Below are 15,650 nucleotides of genomic sequence, written 5' to 3' on the forward strand. Positions count from 1 at the left end.
TTAGAGGTGAAAAGAAGTCCTTACTCAAATGTCTTTAAAACCATGTAAATCCAGTCCAATATTATGAGTCATCGCAATTCAATGAGGGAAAGACATGGTTGCCAATCATACTTTTTTTGTTATGACTGAAGGATTCTTTTTTTTTTTTCAGCATTCGAAATCTCTTGTCACTCAACTACAATTAACGACTGAAGAGGAAGTCAATGGCAGGATCTTGTGTCAGCCTTGCGGTCAGCCCTACGCCAACCCCCAGCTCTTGCAGAACACATCTCTCAAGTCAGTAAATGTTTTTGTGTCGCTGAAGCGTTTCAGGAAGCAGTTAGCCCAACAGTGTTTCCAACGTCCTCTTTAAAAAGGACCCTCATTTATCCTGGGGAGCTGCACTTCTGAGAAAGAGTTCCTGAAGACTGCTGGTAAGTGCATTTGAACACCTTGCGCTGTGTGCTCAAGGAGGTCCGGGCGTGCTTTATTTAAATGTCCCAGGTCAGAAGGGGTACATGCTGTCTTATTGGCTACTCGAACCTTGAGTGGTTAGTAATCTGCTTCTTACACAGCATCCTGTACTGTATAACTGCTTTTATAAAACCGAGTTAAATGAGAATCAGCAGTACAGTTTATGTGATGTCATTTCCATCTGACACAAACAATCTGATACAAACCATTTGATATAAACGATGTAATGCAAGGCAAACTCAGATGGCTGTATCACATCAATATCACTGTTTACTATATACTATATAGATAAGTTTATACAGTACAATTATTTCACCGATGTAACCAGTGTTCACTACAAGCTAGTTCTCAACCAATGCCTGTGACGCAGAGTAGAATTTTGATGGCTTGTGGTTCTCCAGTGTTTGCTAACAGGTGGCACTGCAGCTTTGGTAGCGGTGTGGTTTATCAGTTGCAGTGAAGGGTCAAAAGGTGGCAGAGGTTGGGGTTGAACCCCAGTTCAGCCTCTGACTCACAGTGTGTCCATTAGGGTGCTGCCCTTACCTCTCCATGCCTCAGTTACACCCAGGATGGGCAGGCAAAATGCACAGGAGCTGATGCCTAGCACCCTTAAGCAGAAAGGGGTTTAGTAGCTGTAAAAGGTTTCAAAATCACAACAATGTCTGTCAACTCATACTGCGACACTTTGTAAAACTGAAAAGCAAAAGTGTTTCATTCTGAGTATTTAAAAGTGATTTTAGGCAGCGCAAAAAAGCAAGTGTTTTTATTAAACTTCTGTTTGTAGGATTTTTTGATAGAAGCTTCGCCTATTATGCATGCTGGCATACGTGCCTGAGGGTTAGTAATATACCAAATTATCTGTTGGGGAAGTTGACTTATTCTTGCTTTTAGTTACCAACTGAATTGAAACTGAATTTGAAACCAGCAACTCAGAAGATTCATGTCAGGAGAACTAATCGATGGGTTGAAATCCATTCCTTACCTCATTTCATGCTTTATTCCACCTTTTATTGCAATTATTTTTTTTTTTTGACATTTGAGATACAATTTCAAATACTACACTACATATATAAACAGCCACTGCATCCTGGTACCTTTGTGGTGGGTTTTGTTGATTTCAGCTTAACCAGTGGAGGGAATATGAACCACATGAAGAGTTTAGATTACAACAGCAAACAGTTCACAGCATTGTCTGTGGGCTTCTAAAATGGAATGGAATACATAGCTGATTTTTGAGAGAGGCTTCAGCACGCACAGAATTAGTAACAAAATGAAGACATCAATGAAATAAAACAAGACTCCTCTGCGTGCTGCTAACATAGAGAACTTGCCTTTACTCTCATCCCCTCAATACAATGATACGGTCTTTATCTATAGAACTACTCAAAAAGGCTTCTGTTTGTATCAGAGATTTCAAATTAAAGATGTTCATTTTGTTAAATATAATGGTGCAATTACCCAAAGCAAATATATAAATCAACACCAATCAAACTCTTAGATCAAGCCTCGTGTCTGCTCAGGGACTGGAGGGGTGATTCAGATCCTGCAGTCACAGAAACATAAATATATATATTTCTCCTGGTTAGCTGTGTTGACAGCATGACAAACCCACCATGGCTTCAGATTCCCAGCTCCCTCCCTCCCTCCCTCCCTCATGCCTGCCTCTCTGCAGCCCCTGCTCTAGAGCCTCTGGGATTGTATCAGATGTTTTATAATCCTTCCCCCCTGACTGATCCAGCGCTAGGCTGCTGCTACCTTTATTTCCTCTAACAACATCCAAGAACTGAGCACAAAAAAAAAACTTCCCCAGACTTTGTGATGGCGGACTCCCCTTTAAACCACTCCTGGCCCTCTTTTTCCAAGCTCTGGATGAAGCGCTGGTCCTTCAAACGAGGTACTTGTTTGAGTTGCTTATTTTTTATCCCATCTTTTAATTGTTATTCTAACAGATCAATAAATAATAAGAATGCGTACAAGTGAGATTTTGAGCGTGGGGAATTTTAGATGGGAAAATAATTGATCCATTTCTTAAGTAAGAACTTTTGGATACTTTTGCCAGCCATTCAATTTATTATTGTGCTTTTCAAGATCTTAAGACACAGCTGCCTCATTTTCAAGATGATCCCAAATGACAGCCCACGAAAACAACATCTGTGACACACGGGTACAGTAATAGTTAAACCAGATGTTAAAGCAAAAGGAATTGCCAATGCTGCCTAAGACTTATTTCCTTGTGGTAAAAGACCAGTGGCCTATTGACAGAAAATGCATTTTAACTTTTTATGGAGTTTTTGACTTGTAGGTTTTGCATGCTACAGACAGGAATGTCTAGGTTTGGTACAGACAATGGCACCACTGTCAAAGTCGACTGTAATTCTCTAATTACTGAAGTGATGCAAGATTGTTCAAATATGTGTATTCAGTAGGAATCCCCAGTCATCACTACATCTTGTTGCATGCTGAGTGAATTCACCTGATTGCTTTGCAAATCGATACAGAGCAGGAAATGAAAGAAAAGTTTGGTATTTGTATAAACTTTCACAGCATTGCATGCATGAGCACCTTTAATACTTAGTTTACTTGACAGGGTAAAAGTTAGGCTTGGTATAAAAGAAAAAGTCACAATACTGGGCCATGCAATCTGTTAGGCCAGTTAATTGCATTTCTTTTATAACAAATACATTTTCAGAAAAGATACATGTAAAGTTGTGTTGCTTATTGCAAGAACATGCAATAAATAATGTAACGTGTGTAATTACAGTGTTACCTTATTGTATTAATGTAGCTCGATTCTGAAGATGTTCCTATGGATTGAAACTTCTGCAAGCTACTGCATGCTTTATCCTGTTACAATTGTACAATAGTTATGAAAATGTGCTTTTGCACATCAAAAGTGTGCTCTTAACATTTCATAAGCTTACACAGCTCTGCTTACAGGATTAACTATTGTATATGTATGTTCACTTCTAATTAGATTTGTGCATAGCACACAGTGTCACCAGGTGGCCAAATGTTAGAACTGCAACAAGGATCCTAAAAGGGAAAGTGTAATACTAAACACTTCTGCGCTCAATTAAGAACCGTTCATGCTAGCACACGAGAGCCTAACGGGGAGTGAAAGGAGAGTCCTACCCTTGTTTTAACCAGACCCCCCAGGTTCAAGACTCGTGTCTGTGTAAGCTCTGAGAGGCTGCTTGCACCAGTCTCTGGGCAAGCCTGAAACCACACACATTGGCAACACTTATACGCAACAGCCTTCAGAGCTGATGAATCACTTTGACCTGAGTTTCGCTCCAAGTGCCAAAGATAAACACTTCTGGATGCAGTGGAAAAGAAGAGCTGGAATATTTTTAAAACCTGTAAAATTTAAAAAGAAAAGATTTGTTGTGCGTGGTCCCCCCACATAGCACCATGATTTAATAGGGCAATCCGTTATTTGAAGTGGCTAGTAAACAATTAGCAATTTATAAAACAGAACTCAACGCTCTCGCTGTCAGCTGCTCTGAAGTGAAGCTCCGGCATGCATGCAGAACAAAACCATAAAAATAACCTTCTAATCCTTAGGATTAGACCAACTCTGACGTAACCCCAGGGCTGGAATTCCTTTCGGTTATTAAGACACGTTTGTGTGTTCAGTTTGTCAATGCACAAGTAAAACGCCTTTTCAAAGATAAGGAAAAGGGGCACAGCACGCTGGGACAGCATTGACATGTTATGGTGTGTTATGTCTCATCCAGTCTGAAGCAAAATTGAATATTGAAGGTTGCTTTACATCAGCCTAATGAGGACGACCATAAAAGGATATTGTTTCTTTGAAAATGCCACCCTGTCGAAACGCTGCAGCCAGACTTGTAAGCAAACATCTGACAACTCTGAGCAGTATTTGTAAGCAAGCAGTTCTCACCTTCCTCGAAACTGTGAAAAACAGAGCTGTATTATACAGTCTGTCTTCATTTAATTTTCCTCTGCAGTGTCCAGGGACTTTTATGTTAGTTAGTCACCTAACTCTAACTGCCTGCACTACCCTGGCATCAAGTAAACAACCAAGTTTTTGTTTTCTTGCGCTTTATTTATTTATTTGCTTGAAGTTTGTCTGTGGACAACAATGCTTGCAAAAATGTCACCTAGAACTATAAAAAAAAGACCCTGTCCCCACACAGGAAAACAAGTATTACCCTAAGAGCTGTAGACTATTGACATGAGTCGCACCCGTAGGGACTCCAAACCGATTGAAGAGCTTCCTACTGTGCTCTGTCAGGTGATTCAGCATCTGTGTATGTCCGGCTGCCAGATAGAGCTTAATGTGGAGAATATATACACAATGCATGTCTGGGAGAGTTCAGAGCAGCATAGTCATACTAGCCACGTCGCTTTTGAAAAATAGGAAAACCAAGTTGTTTAAATAAAGTGACGTCTTTGCAATAAGTCAGCAGTGCCTCTGCTCCTTGTTTATCCTGTGTGTTCTTTGCTCTGTAGTTTCAAATGGCCCGTATTCTTTTAAAAAGCAGAAAGGTCCTGTCTTTTAGTGCAAGACTGCACTGATTCATCTTCCTTCTGTCTCCCCTGAGACGCTGAAGGGGCTGTCTGTCCGACCGCTGTGTGTGTTATTGTTATTCACTGTACTGAGCATGCTCTGCCAAATATCAGTTTAACTGGTGGAGTGGCTCTCTAGGTAAAACTCAACTGTGCAAGATGAATCTCAGATCTGTATATATTGTATATCCCCCCAGTCAAACTGCTGAGCATTACTAAAAGATACACACACACACACACACACACACACACACACACACACACACACACACACATATATATATATATATATATATATATATATATATATATATATATATATATATATGTACCACTGTCATTTGCTCAGTTTTTTTTTACAATAGTTTTGCCATGGGCTTTTTAATGATTTGTTTGTTTTACCATACCTCTCTGGGTTTTACAATGTTTAACTGTGCCAATGCCTTTGGCTATGAGTTATTCAGCTTTGCTATACTATGCTAAACTGTTCTAAGGAATGTGTCTGTCTGACACCACATTCATATTAAAAAAATATATGTTTTCTAAAAATGTTAAAAACTGGCATGCTGTCTGTTTCTAAATATCTTTTAATTAACTTTTTTTTTTTATATATATTGTTCTGCCATGTGGATTTTTTAAATGTATATTTTCATGACTTGAAATATATATACATATATGTGTGTGTGTGTGTGTATATATATAGATATATATAAAAGGGTTTTAATAATAAACATAAACCACAGAAAAATTTCTAGATAGCACGGCCAAATACTCTAACTGCAGTAAGTCTGAAATTCAATGTATACTGTATTACCTTTTCTATTGGATGCAGTGGGCTATCCTCAGGATATAATCTAATTTCAACTTTGTTTTCTTCAGCTTCTGACTGTAAGCCATGCTCCCACGAGTTCTCCAGCGTGTCAGGGATGGGCTGTGTGTCCTCGGAATCCGTGTCCCCTCCATCCATCGCAGAGGACGTCTTCTTCAGCATGACTGAGGAAAAGGCAAGTTCCTTTAAAAAACAGGAAGCATTTGGAATCACTGGGAAAGCCAAACTGAACCAGGCTAGCTGACACACTGGGTAATCCAATAATCCTTCGTATAGGGTGTAAAGGATAAGTGGCGATGAGGAGGAGGAGTTGAGAATTAAAAGTTACTGCAATAAAAAAATAACTGTTGTATCTGCATTCCATAAACACTTCATTGATAGGAGGTTTAATTCAATCCGCCTAAGAATAAGAGATGTTTGTGTATTGCAGTTAATCTAATAAACAGTATCATCTCTTCAGTTCCATGTGTTGTATGAAAACACCAGCACTATACATTGAATTCAGTTTGGAATTGGGGTTAGGGAACCTATGAGATGGCTGGTCTATTACTACTGTGATATATATGCCTGACATCACCTTTGGTGGCGGGGACTGTCACAAGAACATTATCATGGTAAACAGACATGAACTGGCTTGGCATTAGCGGTGCATTTACTTTGTTTCATAGAATGACTCATCAGGTGATACAGATTCTGAGGACCACACTCTGGATCTCAACAGCAGCATCGAGGACATTCTCTCGTTAGACCCCTCCCTTCAGGGGACAGAATATTTCAGAGATCTGGAGATCCATCTTACTGGAAGAACCAACGCCATGCAGGAAATGACCGCGTCTGTGAACAGCTGCCCATGCAACAAGCCACAGAAGAACAATGGACGCTGTTTCCAGCACAAGCACAGCAGTAACTCTTGCCCGGGCTCCCTTTCTTATCAAGAGAGTTCCGAGAGCACCAGGGAACCCCGGCAAACCACGGACACACAGGATTTATGTGCCTGCGCCGACAGACAAGGTGATGGCTCTCCTGTCAATACAGTCAAATTCCTGGGGGACTCCAAGAAGGATATAGCCATTGAGCCTGAGACATTTCCAATACTTCTGAGGACTTTGTCCAACTCGCGGAGACACAGTTGGGAATACCCTGTATCGCCAGTGGACCTAGGGAAAAGGTAAGAGAGAAGAAGTAGTGATTGGCTTTGAGGTCTCAGGTGAATGCAATACACAATGTAGTTACAGAGTAACATACTAATGATTAGTACCATAGTACAGTTAGACACTTGCTGGTAGCTATCTGTGACTGCCTGTTCTTCCACAGTAACTGCTGGTGTACTCTGGGGTTTAAACGGGGAAGGGAGATACTGCAGAGCTGAGATACTTTCTAGTTCCAGAATAAAGTAGCCCTCTCTACCCTCCCTATTTCCTGCCATTATAAATACACACTCTTTATCTTTAGCACGGTCTTTTTTCTGTGCCACGGCATTAGTAAATGCATGTTTCCATTGCTGTCCCTTTTAGAAAATAGAAAGTGCTCGCAGTAGTGGAATGACAATTTAGTTTACACAACATTAGAGGTCTCTGATCTTGAATGAATATCTGCAAAATATATATATATATATATATACACACACATACATACTATTCTCTGACTAGGCTGCACATTAATTTGCACTGGAGCATGGTGCTACCCCTCCAATACAAGACTATAATTAACACGGTGGAGTCTGTCAAGGCTCTCTTTCAAGTCTTTGGAGATGCTGCATCTCGTCTGCAATCTATAGGGTTGAAATGTTCTTCGGTTAGCATCCAGGATTTTTATCTGAAATAAATGGAATAATTTATTATGCTTAGAGAGAGGCAAATAGCTTAACCGAACACAATGTTCTTATCGTATATAATAATGAACTCCATAACGATACTAAAACAAACGGTAGCCCTTTGAAAACCATGCTGCTTAAACTGGGACAGTCTCACACAGACCAAACGGTGATGTTTTCTCAAAGGGGTGATGCGCTGGCCCTTGATTTCAGTCAGGACCACTGGGGCTGTCCACCCACTTCTACCCTTTTTTACAGGAAACAAGCCAACAAACAGCCATCTTATCTTCTGCTTTCACTTTTACTCTGAACTTTCTCATCCCTGACTGTACTTCTCTTGTAAGGTTTCCAAAAGTACACCTGGGGTAAAAGCAGCTAACAAAAGCAAAAGCTGTCCAAAACACCAGCCGATCATGGCTCCCACTAGAAGGGGGATCCTGCTGCAGGAACCTTCTCCCCGACACACACCCAATGAGACTGGGGTGGGATCGCAATCCCCTAAATGAATCCCTGCTCACACAGTGATTTCTAGCCGTTGGTTAATTCGTTTGCCCACCCCTTGATTCCCAGCCAAGTCACCTCCAGCTTGAACTAAGGAACTGACTTTCCAGTTCCTTATAAAGCATGTGGCCAGGACTTTATTGATAATCAGTTTGCACCTGGCTACATCCCACACTTGTCCAATTAGAATCTAACTCCCACCCCCAGCCCTGCCATATTTAGCACAAACCTTCAATAAATGTATTTAGAAAATTAAAAAGAAACAGTAATGACTCTTTACATGTGAAGCACCTCAGCCCTGCCACAAGGTCACTGGGAGAATTCGCAATCACTGATAAACCTGCCTGTAACCACTTCTGTTGCTGTCTGGAAGGTTAAGCCTGGATGCATCTGCCATGGACAGCGATGGGGAGCAAGGGGAAGCAGACCCTCCTCAGCTGACCGAGTCCTTCACCTTCCCAGAGGGAAGCCCAGCGGGACGGATCAATACTGCAGGAGAAAGGGAAGAGAAAGATCCCCCGCAGGAGTGTCCCAACCCCAAACCAAAGGATGGATCGGTACTAATTAAACTAAGATTCTCATTCGCCCGTGTTAAGAATTACAATGCAACGGCAAATGGCACACCATTGATATAGTGATACGATTATAATACCACCCTAGCAGGGGAACAGATATCGCACAGTGGTCCCGATGCTGTAGCACAGTGCACTTTGGTTTAAAATCCATCCAATGTCGCCCGTGGTTCCATTCTACCAACAACTCACACTATCACAGCTGCCCTTGTGTTACCAATGCCAATGCAAATGATTTAGTGATAACACAGCTGTATGCACAGAAGCACTGTGATTTCTCAAGCAGCTTTTCGGACTTCCCAATCGATTGATTTGTGTCAGTTCACTAGAGCAGCTCTCTGTTTGGATTAAGATTCCAGCCTTGGTGCCAACGTTTGAGATGTTTTGAAAGGAGGAGCTCAGTATTTTAGCGGAGCGGCTGCTGTGCACACTGTGCCAAAGAAAGCTCCCGCTGTCTGGTGTCTCAAGTTTTATAGAGGAACTTTTTTTTTTTTTTTTTTTTTTTTTTTTTTTAGGTCTGGGGAGCACAGGGCCAAAGTTGCACAAGTCGTTTTTATTTATGTATTTATTTATTTTTTTTTATAATAAAGTTGTCACAGATGTTGCATAGAGTTTGGAAAAGTAAAAATATAGCTCTCTGTGCAGACACCGATTCATGGTATCTAAATGTTAGTCACAAGTTCATTACATTTGGAAGGTTTTTACAGATTGGTAACAGCATTGTAATTTCATGTGCTGTTGTGTTGTTACAGTGTGGTTACTGTGTAATTGGAGTTACTATAGTTCTTGTTCAAATTGAGATTTTCTACATGTTCATATATATATATGTTTGTGTGTGTGTGTTTCATTATTGTTTTAGGACCCGGATGACGCTAGCAAAAGGCTCAGGTCGAAGTCTGTGGTGCTTTTGTCAGAAAGAGTTGGTTCGGCCCGCCTGTCTCGAAGTCTAGAGGATTGGTATCCAGCTCCTGAAGGTCAGTGTTAACTGTCTTTCTTGAATGGAATTCTGTATTTTATAAACAGTCTGTGTAACCTCTGAGTCTATGGGTGTACTCCTCCTAGCAACACTGGGGAGCAATGATTGATGGTTTTTTTTAAGAAACATCTGTAATAAAGTTATGGGCTTTTATATTGGTTTAAAATAATGTTTTTATAACCCCAATTCACTTTTTTTTTTTTTTGGAACAGAACAAAAAGCCAGAGAGGAAAGTGAAAAGACCCCTGAAGAGCAGTGCCACATGTGTGTATTGTCCGCGTGTGGGGATAAGGGCATGCCAGCCTGGAATCCAGTGTGTTTTAGTGGTACAGGATTATATGAAGATATTGAGGCAGGGCAGATCCTATGAGATGCAATTATCTTTTCGGGATGACCAGCCCCCCATTTAGCCAGCACTGGTGTTGGACAGGCAGACCCCAGCATTTCACCCCAGTTCCTCGAGGTCTATAACGTCCAGGATGTGGACAGGACCTCGGTTCAACATCTCACCTGATGGACGTAGTAGTTAATTGTAGTTAAATGGACATAGGAGTCAATCTTGACCTCATGCCTGGATGCTAGTTGAACTCAGGGACCAGGGAATGCCCAGATACATCAACAGCAGCAGCTGCTTTTCCATGGAGGTCCCCCAATCCAAGTTCATTCTAGGCCAACCAAACGAGCCCAGACTCATACAGCAGCAGCATAACCTTTAGAAAGGACAGGTATACAGAATGCTGTAGATGCATGTGATCATTATTACCTGCCAAACACTCAGCTTCATTGTATTGTTTGTTTTAGGCTGATGGTAACACAGGTGTTGCAAGAACTAAAGCATTACCATGGGTAAGTAGCCAAGCAGCTTGCTGCGTTGCCATTAGCAGTGACCCCTTCACACCAGTCTGTGCAGTTGCTCGCGTCAGCATGCCACTGTGTTATGTGTATGGCATGCAGTATTGGGGAAGGGACACAGTGTGAATGGGTTTCACTGGTTGTGGATGGCTGTCTGATGTCTCTCTCTTCTGTAGAGCAAAGCAGAGGCAGGAGACAGAAGGAAAAGCATCATCTTCACAAGACCTGACCTGGTATGAATTTCTCTCTAATGCGTAAGTGGTTTGCTGCATTACTGTTTTTTTTTTTTTTTTAATAAGAGCCCATATTAAAAAATCTGATAAAAAATACATTTCTTGAGATGGTAATTAATAACTAACGTATATACCCAGACAAAAAAACAATACACATCTGCGCAGAGTTTTGGAAGTTCCCACTGATTAGAATGATTGCTTCTTGCAAAATAAACAATTTTTATTCTGCAATCAATCTAGAAATGACAAAGAACTCACTAACGCAAGTAAAATATTACGAATTGTGAATTCCAAAACTGGGTTGAGGCTTTTTAGTGTAAATCTGACCCATAGTTTACCTTGCTCTTCCTTTTCATGGAAAAAAAAAACAAACCCTAAAACTGCTGAGGCAGAGTGAATTCCTTCTGAACGGCTGCGCTGTGTTATTGCAGGTGTGGTACAGTGTGTGCCTGGCACTCCTGCCAGCCAATCTCACCCCACCTGCTCTTTTATATCATCAGAAACAAAGAAGAGGACAAGACAGACAAAGTGGAGAAAGGAACCAAAGTGAAACGGAGGCTGAGTTCTCTGAGGAGCAGAGTAGCAGGCTCCTTCCAGAAAGACAAGGTAGGTGACAAGCCAGAAACCACCTCCCTGAAGGCTGCAGTCACGGGCCGGTGGCATCGCCTGACATCCACAATTCCAAACCGCTCAATCGGAATTCTGCTAGATTTAGTTTCCTAAGGGTTAACCATTGAGACCTGCTGTCCTGCAAACCTCCACCTGACCTTAAACCTATTATTACCCATGTGATAAATGTTAATACTCTCAGATACTGAGGTTACCCACCTTTCTGGTTAACTGAAATCTTCTCCCACCCAGGGGTTTCACAGCCATTATGATCTAATTTCAGATCAGGTCAATTGTATTTGGGAATGAAAAAATTGTTTAGCCAGTGACCTGCATTGAGGTTTATTGTTGTTATCTTTAGTTCTACTTAATGTTGAGTAGAGATGGTTTGCTTTTTTACTTCACATCACTGGGAGGGAGTCTATTTGAACCGTTGCCTGCGCTAATGCTAAACGACAGGGTGTCCCATGCTGTAAGTCAGGCGTTGTAAACATCATCTATATATGTATCGAACTACACAACTACCTGCCGTACTTTGTACTGAATAGCATTTGAAACAGTGTTGTTGCCCTGTGGAGTAAGTCGTATTAATGTTTTTTTTTCTTCTTCTTTTCTTTCAGGGTAAGAATCGAGAAAAAGAGCAGCAAAAAGAAAAGGAAAGGGAGAAAGAGAAGGAAAAAGAACCAAAAGAAAAGATGCAACTGAGAAACGGGCACCAGCTGGTGCCGGGCACATTCTCCAGCTGTACCACTTGCACGTTGTGTGGCAAAACACTGCTGAGAAAGCCTGGGCTGCAGTGCATGAGTGAGTACCACCAGCGCATGGCTTGCACACAGCTCGGAACATTCACATCACTGAACCTTAGAGCTCAGTGACACCCTGCATTGCACCGTGCTGTGTGTCACTGTGCAGGGCTCAGGGCACTCCAGTAATACAGGCAGATTGTGATTCGGTGCCCATTCTATACCTAAACATGTTGCAGGTGGTTTATTCTGATAAGCTCTTCCTCACACTAACATGCTGGCTAGGATAGATGAGCAGCTCAGCTCACTCAGAACGTACTAATGCATGCTCACGCTGTACTAGGAGTTTCCTGATTTGTATTATCACTTGGTCACAGCTTTAGAACTGTAGCTAATCTCACACACACCAGACGAGTTTCTCTGCATGCCTCTGCCAGCTCAGAAGTGAGTGTATGGTCTGACGGGTAAATTCTAACGAATGCAAGATATTACTGAAAACATGCACTTTGAAATGTTTTAATTGCACCTTTTGGTTCTTTTTTCTTGACCCGATGAAAATGGGGTTGGTATAAAATAAGGTCAGTGATTCATTTATTTTCAATGGTTTACATGCATGCATAAAGGGGAAAAGGTATAAATAAAAACTTCGGAGCTTGGTCATTTAAGACCACATTTTCAGTGTTCCAAATTCTCAAATGTTGGGAAACTATTTTGCATTGATAGATGTGTACGCCCCTTACAAGAAACAGACAGTGGGAACAGCAGACAAATCTTACTACAAACCTATTGATTTAAATGGGACTCTGGGGAAATTCCAGCTAAAAACAGAACTATACTCTGGAACAAATGTTGCACAGGGGTCCTGATACTGTGTAGCACACACTGTGCTAAATTCTCTGGCAAAAGCATAGCTAAGCATTGTAAAGCTCAGAGCGGTATGGTAAAGCATGTTTAAAACATGACACACACATGGTAAACAATGTTATGTGTTTAGTACAACCATGGCAATGCTGCAACATTCCTGTGGTAAATGTACATGTTGACTGAGAATGCACTCTGGGATAGAGAGAAATAACATTAGATCGCCATCATTGCCCATCAATTAGTTTGGTGAGCTGTAAAAGACACTATTATAGAGTCAGAGACCCGTGACTCACGTTTCCACCATTTAACTAAGTGTGTGCACAATTATTATAATGGGTGGTTTATTTAATTTTTATAAAAACATAATTTAACTGTAGATCAGGCTGATATTCCCGGTGCCGATTTTCAACTGATTGATCCCAGATTAAGTTGCTCAGTTAGTTACCCATTGTACCGTGCCAATGGAAAACTAATTACTGTCACACTATAGTGAACTGTCAGGTTGGTTCATAGGCTGTCATCAGCCATTAGGAGTTGCTAGCAGTCTAAGATTTTGAAATTAGCACCAGTAGCGTTTTAACTGCACCCTGATCACTGTCTACTCCAATTTTCCAAAAGGCTTTCTTAACTTCTCTGCAGTTATAATGCCACAGTGCCGCAATGTTGGTCTGCAGGCATAAGAGCCAGCCTTTTTGGCTAAAAGAGCCACACCAATTACCAAGGAGTTGTTATAAAGCTATACAAATAGTAACAACTGCTCTGGACACAAATTCAGTAGCTTTCTGCTGATTACTTGCATTTCAGAGTGACTCAGGTATCACAAGGAAAGTGACCATTTGGATGATCCAACCCATCAGTAAGTTTTAAACCCTGTTACGTTGAACTACGTGTCCTTTTTCAGTAAAACTAAATACACATAATCAATAGGACTCCTATTGAACTATGTGTCCTTTCTCAGCAAAGCAGAGTGGCAGAATATCTCTGTAGCACACAGGACTCCAATAGAGGCAGACCGATAGCACTGCCCATCCAGAGGCATCTCAAAGAGAAGGGAGTAGAGTAGCAAAGGAAAGTTGAATGGCATGATCATTGAGGGAGTGGAGGAATAGTACGGAGCTAATACAGGACAGGAACAAGTGTTTTGTTTAGTTGTTGTGTTGAACTGCATAGTTCAGGTAGAGGGTATAAAACAAAACAAATTAGTTTTACTGGCCCAGTGACCCAAGAAACCCCATGTATTTACATAAATGCATCTATATGCAGCCCTTCATTGCATTCAAATATAATCTAAATTAAATGCTTTAACATTAACAAGTTTTATGTGTTTACAGAGCGCGTTGAGAGACAAAACCCAGGATCGCCCAGGAACAGTAATAAATCTAAGAGTCAGACACCGATGTTTGGAAACATTATGTATGGCTGTTCAGATCTGCTTACTTATTAAACAAGTCGGGCTGATGTATTCACTTTGCCGCACGCATTTGGAGGTGCCGCGCTTCAGTATAACATTAAACAGTCTGGGTGCGCCACACCTTCTTCTGCAAGGGTGGCAGCCAGGAAAATTCAAGGATGTATTTAAAGTACATGACTGGAATGCACTGGTATCACATGAGTTTAAGTGTCATTATTTGCATTGTGTTTACGCATAGACAGTACAGCCTGTATCGAAGCTACCCTGTCTATACTGACCACTCTGATGCACCACAGAAACCGTACAGATGCACTTGAGTAATCTGACAAATTTTTTTTTTTCCTTGTTACAGTCCATACCACTGTGGTAGTAACTCACCGGTCGTTTAACGAGAGTAACGGTATGGATAATTACACAAAGCAATGCAAAGGGCAGAAAAGGCCATTGAAAACTGTTATTCAATGGCTTTGCTGCCCTCTGGTGTATATTTCTGTGAAGTGCAGCTGCGAAATGTACTTTTTTTTTTTAAGATAACTTTTTAGATTCACTTTTCCCTTGTCTTTTTGTAGTGTTTACAAACATTCAGAATGGTGAATTATAACCATTTATTCGCTGTATCAGAACCCGTCTGCAATTCCATGTTCTTGTGGAAACCTAGTGTCCGGCTCTTTCATAGCGCTTCCTGATTAATAATAAATCGCATGAATCTGGTCTAGTTATTGTGGTATGACGCAGCTGGGGCCAACAAAGACGGGAGATTCTGATTTGTAAACGTTATAAAAAGGTTAGGTGAATAAATAAATATAATTGGATAATATTGGAAGATACTGCCGCCGTAATTGCAGCTATTGTATAGTTGAAGCCCAGATCAATACTGCACTGGATTTATTTATTTATTTATTTATTTATTTAAGTAAAACTTAAAAAGTGAATACTTTATACTCATAAATGTGACATCATCTTTGTTCCTAGTTGTCATTTGAACAGTGTCCGATCTTCGGGTCAAATTTACAACAGTAACCTATACTGTATGTTCTTCTTATCATGGGAAACTTAGACAGCATATCACCTGAACTCAAAAAAAGGAAGGTAATTATTAGGGAGAGTGTAACAACACGACATTACAAATGCACGCTTGCACATGAAATGCAGTTTTGAGAGAGGGAGAGGGATAAAAAAGGACCGCTGTCTCTTTAAAGCCGCATCAGCACGCTGTGGAATGTTGTGTTGTGCAGATTGCATGCTGGCGGCACTGGCTGTT

At 41.0% G+C, this 15,650-nt stretch overlaps 1 protein-coding gene across 2 annotated transcripts in view; it reads left to right on the forward strand.

The window, feature by feature from the left end:
* Window positions 1–293: 293 nt before the first annotated feature.
* arhgef18b (rho/rac guanine nucleotide exchange factor (GEF) 18b) overlaps window positions 294–15,650 on the forward strand; it is a 38,636-nt gene continuing 23,279 nt past the window's right edge. The window contains exons 1-10 of one of the 2 annotated variants that reach the window (XM_041230836.1): window positions 294–413; window positions 5,866–5,990; window positions 6,484–6,983; window positions 8,503–8,686; window positions 9,561–9,675; window positions 9,890–9,941; window positions 10,479–10,523; window positions 10,706–10,783; window positions 11,263–11,368; window positions 11,992–12,175. In XM_041230836.1, the coding sequence (XP_041086770.1) occupies window positions 5,913–5,990; window positions 6,484–6,983; window positions 8,503–8,686; window positions 9,561–9,675; window positions 9,890–9,941; window positions 10,479–10,523; window positions 10,706–10,783; window positions 11,263–11,368; window positions 11,992–12,175 (1,342 nt within the window). In that variant the 5' untranslated portion in view covers window positions 294–413; window positions 5,866–5,912. The remainder of the gene's footprint in view (window positions 414–5,865; window positions 5,991–6,483; window positions 6,984–8,502; window positions 8,687–9,560; window positions 9,676–9,889; window positions 9,942–10,478; window positions 10,524–10,705; window positions 10,784–11,262; window positions 11,369–11,991; window positions 12,176–15,650) is intronic. The other variant, XM_041230837.1, reaches the window with a different exon arrangement.

The sequence above is a fragment of the Polyodon spathula genome, chromosome 27 (assembly GCF_017654505.1).
Source record: "Polyodon spathula isolate WHYD16114869_AA chromosome 27, ASM1765450v1, whole genome shotgun sequence".
Classification (NCBI taxonomy): domain Eukaryota; kingdom Metazoa; phylum Chordata; class Actinopteri; order Acipenseriformes; family Polyodontidae; genus Polyodon; species Polyodon spathula.